At 58.1% G+C, this 768-nt stretch overlaps 1 protein-coding gene across 7 annotated transcripts in view; it reads left to right on the top strand.

Annotated features, from left to right (window-relative positions):
* Nucleotides 1-540: 540 nt before the first annotated feature.
* Pyroxd2 (pyridine nucleotide-disulphide oxidoreductase domain 2) overlaps nucleotides 541-768 on the top strand; it is a 40,052-nt gene continuing 39,824 nt past the window's right edge. For 2 of the 7 annotated variants that reach the window (XM_017797854.2, XM_017797853.2), the window contains exon 1: nucleotides 542-719. In XM_017797854.2, the coding sequence (XP_017653343.1) occupies nucleotides 596-719 (124 nt within the window). In that variant the 5' untranslated portion in view covers nucleotides 542-595. Of the gene's footprint in view, nucleotides 720-768 lie in introns of all 7 variants that reach the window. The other 5 variants (XM_029563033.1, XM_029563034.1, XM_029563032.1 and 2 more) reach the window with 4 other exon arrangements.

Raw genomic sequence — 768 nt, forward strand, 5'->3', positions numbered from 1 at the left:
ATATATATTCCCCCCACACCCCCTCCCTCTCTCTCTCTCTCTCTCTCTCTCTCTCTCTCTCTCTCTCTCTCTCTCTCTCTCTCTCTCAGCAAACGCCAGAACAGGAACGCCAGTGAACTTGCCTCTCAGCCCTGACAGACTAGTTTCAGTGAATAGTGTGCAGGACACAAGTGGCCTTTTTGGACATACTGAAGGGTGGCCACACAGGCCCCTCCTGCCCTGAGGAACAATTGCCACCAGCACTGTCAGACTCTACCCTGCAAGAAAGAGCATACTCTGACTCTGACTTCAGTGTCTCAGCCGCTGGGTAGGATCCGGGGCCCTCCTCCTAGGCATTGAACCCTAACAAAAAGTGAGGCCTAAGGGACGAGGGGCCTCTGCTTTGGCTCCACCCCTCACTCCTGCCCTCCGTCCACTCCTGTGCCCTGTTCCCTTGACTGCCTGGCGCAGACTCACTGCAGCAGAAGTCAAAGCTGGGAAATCTAGGCCCAAGTCCGACGCCAAGGCGGAACCGCAGCTCCACCCCTCCCCCTAGCCCCACCTCCTGCCTGAACCGAGTGGAAAGCTGACTGCAAGCGAGTTGCTGAGGCTAGACATGGCTGCCAGCCGCCCAGGTCTCTGCAGGGCCTTGAACTCTCCGGGCCCTGCCTGGAAACACACTCCCTCAGGAGCAGAGAGGCGCCTGAAGGCTGAGTACGATGCGGTGGTGATAGGAGCAGGTAAAGCTAAAGCGGGCCAGCCAGAGTTCAGGGTGGAAATGTCCCGTTC

Source organism: Nannospalax galili, unplaced genomic scaffold (assembly GCF_000622305.1).
Source record: "Nannospalax galili isolate Female #2095 unplaced genomic scaffold, S.galili_v1.0 scaffold875, whole genome shotgun sequence".
NCBI lineage: Eukaryota > Metazoa > Chordata > Mammalia > Rodentia > Spalacidae > Nannospalax > Nannospalax galili.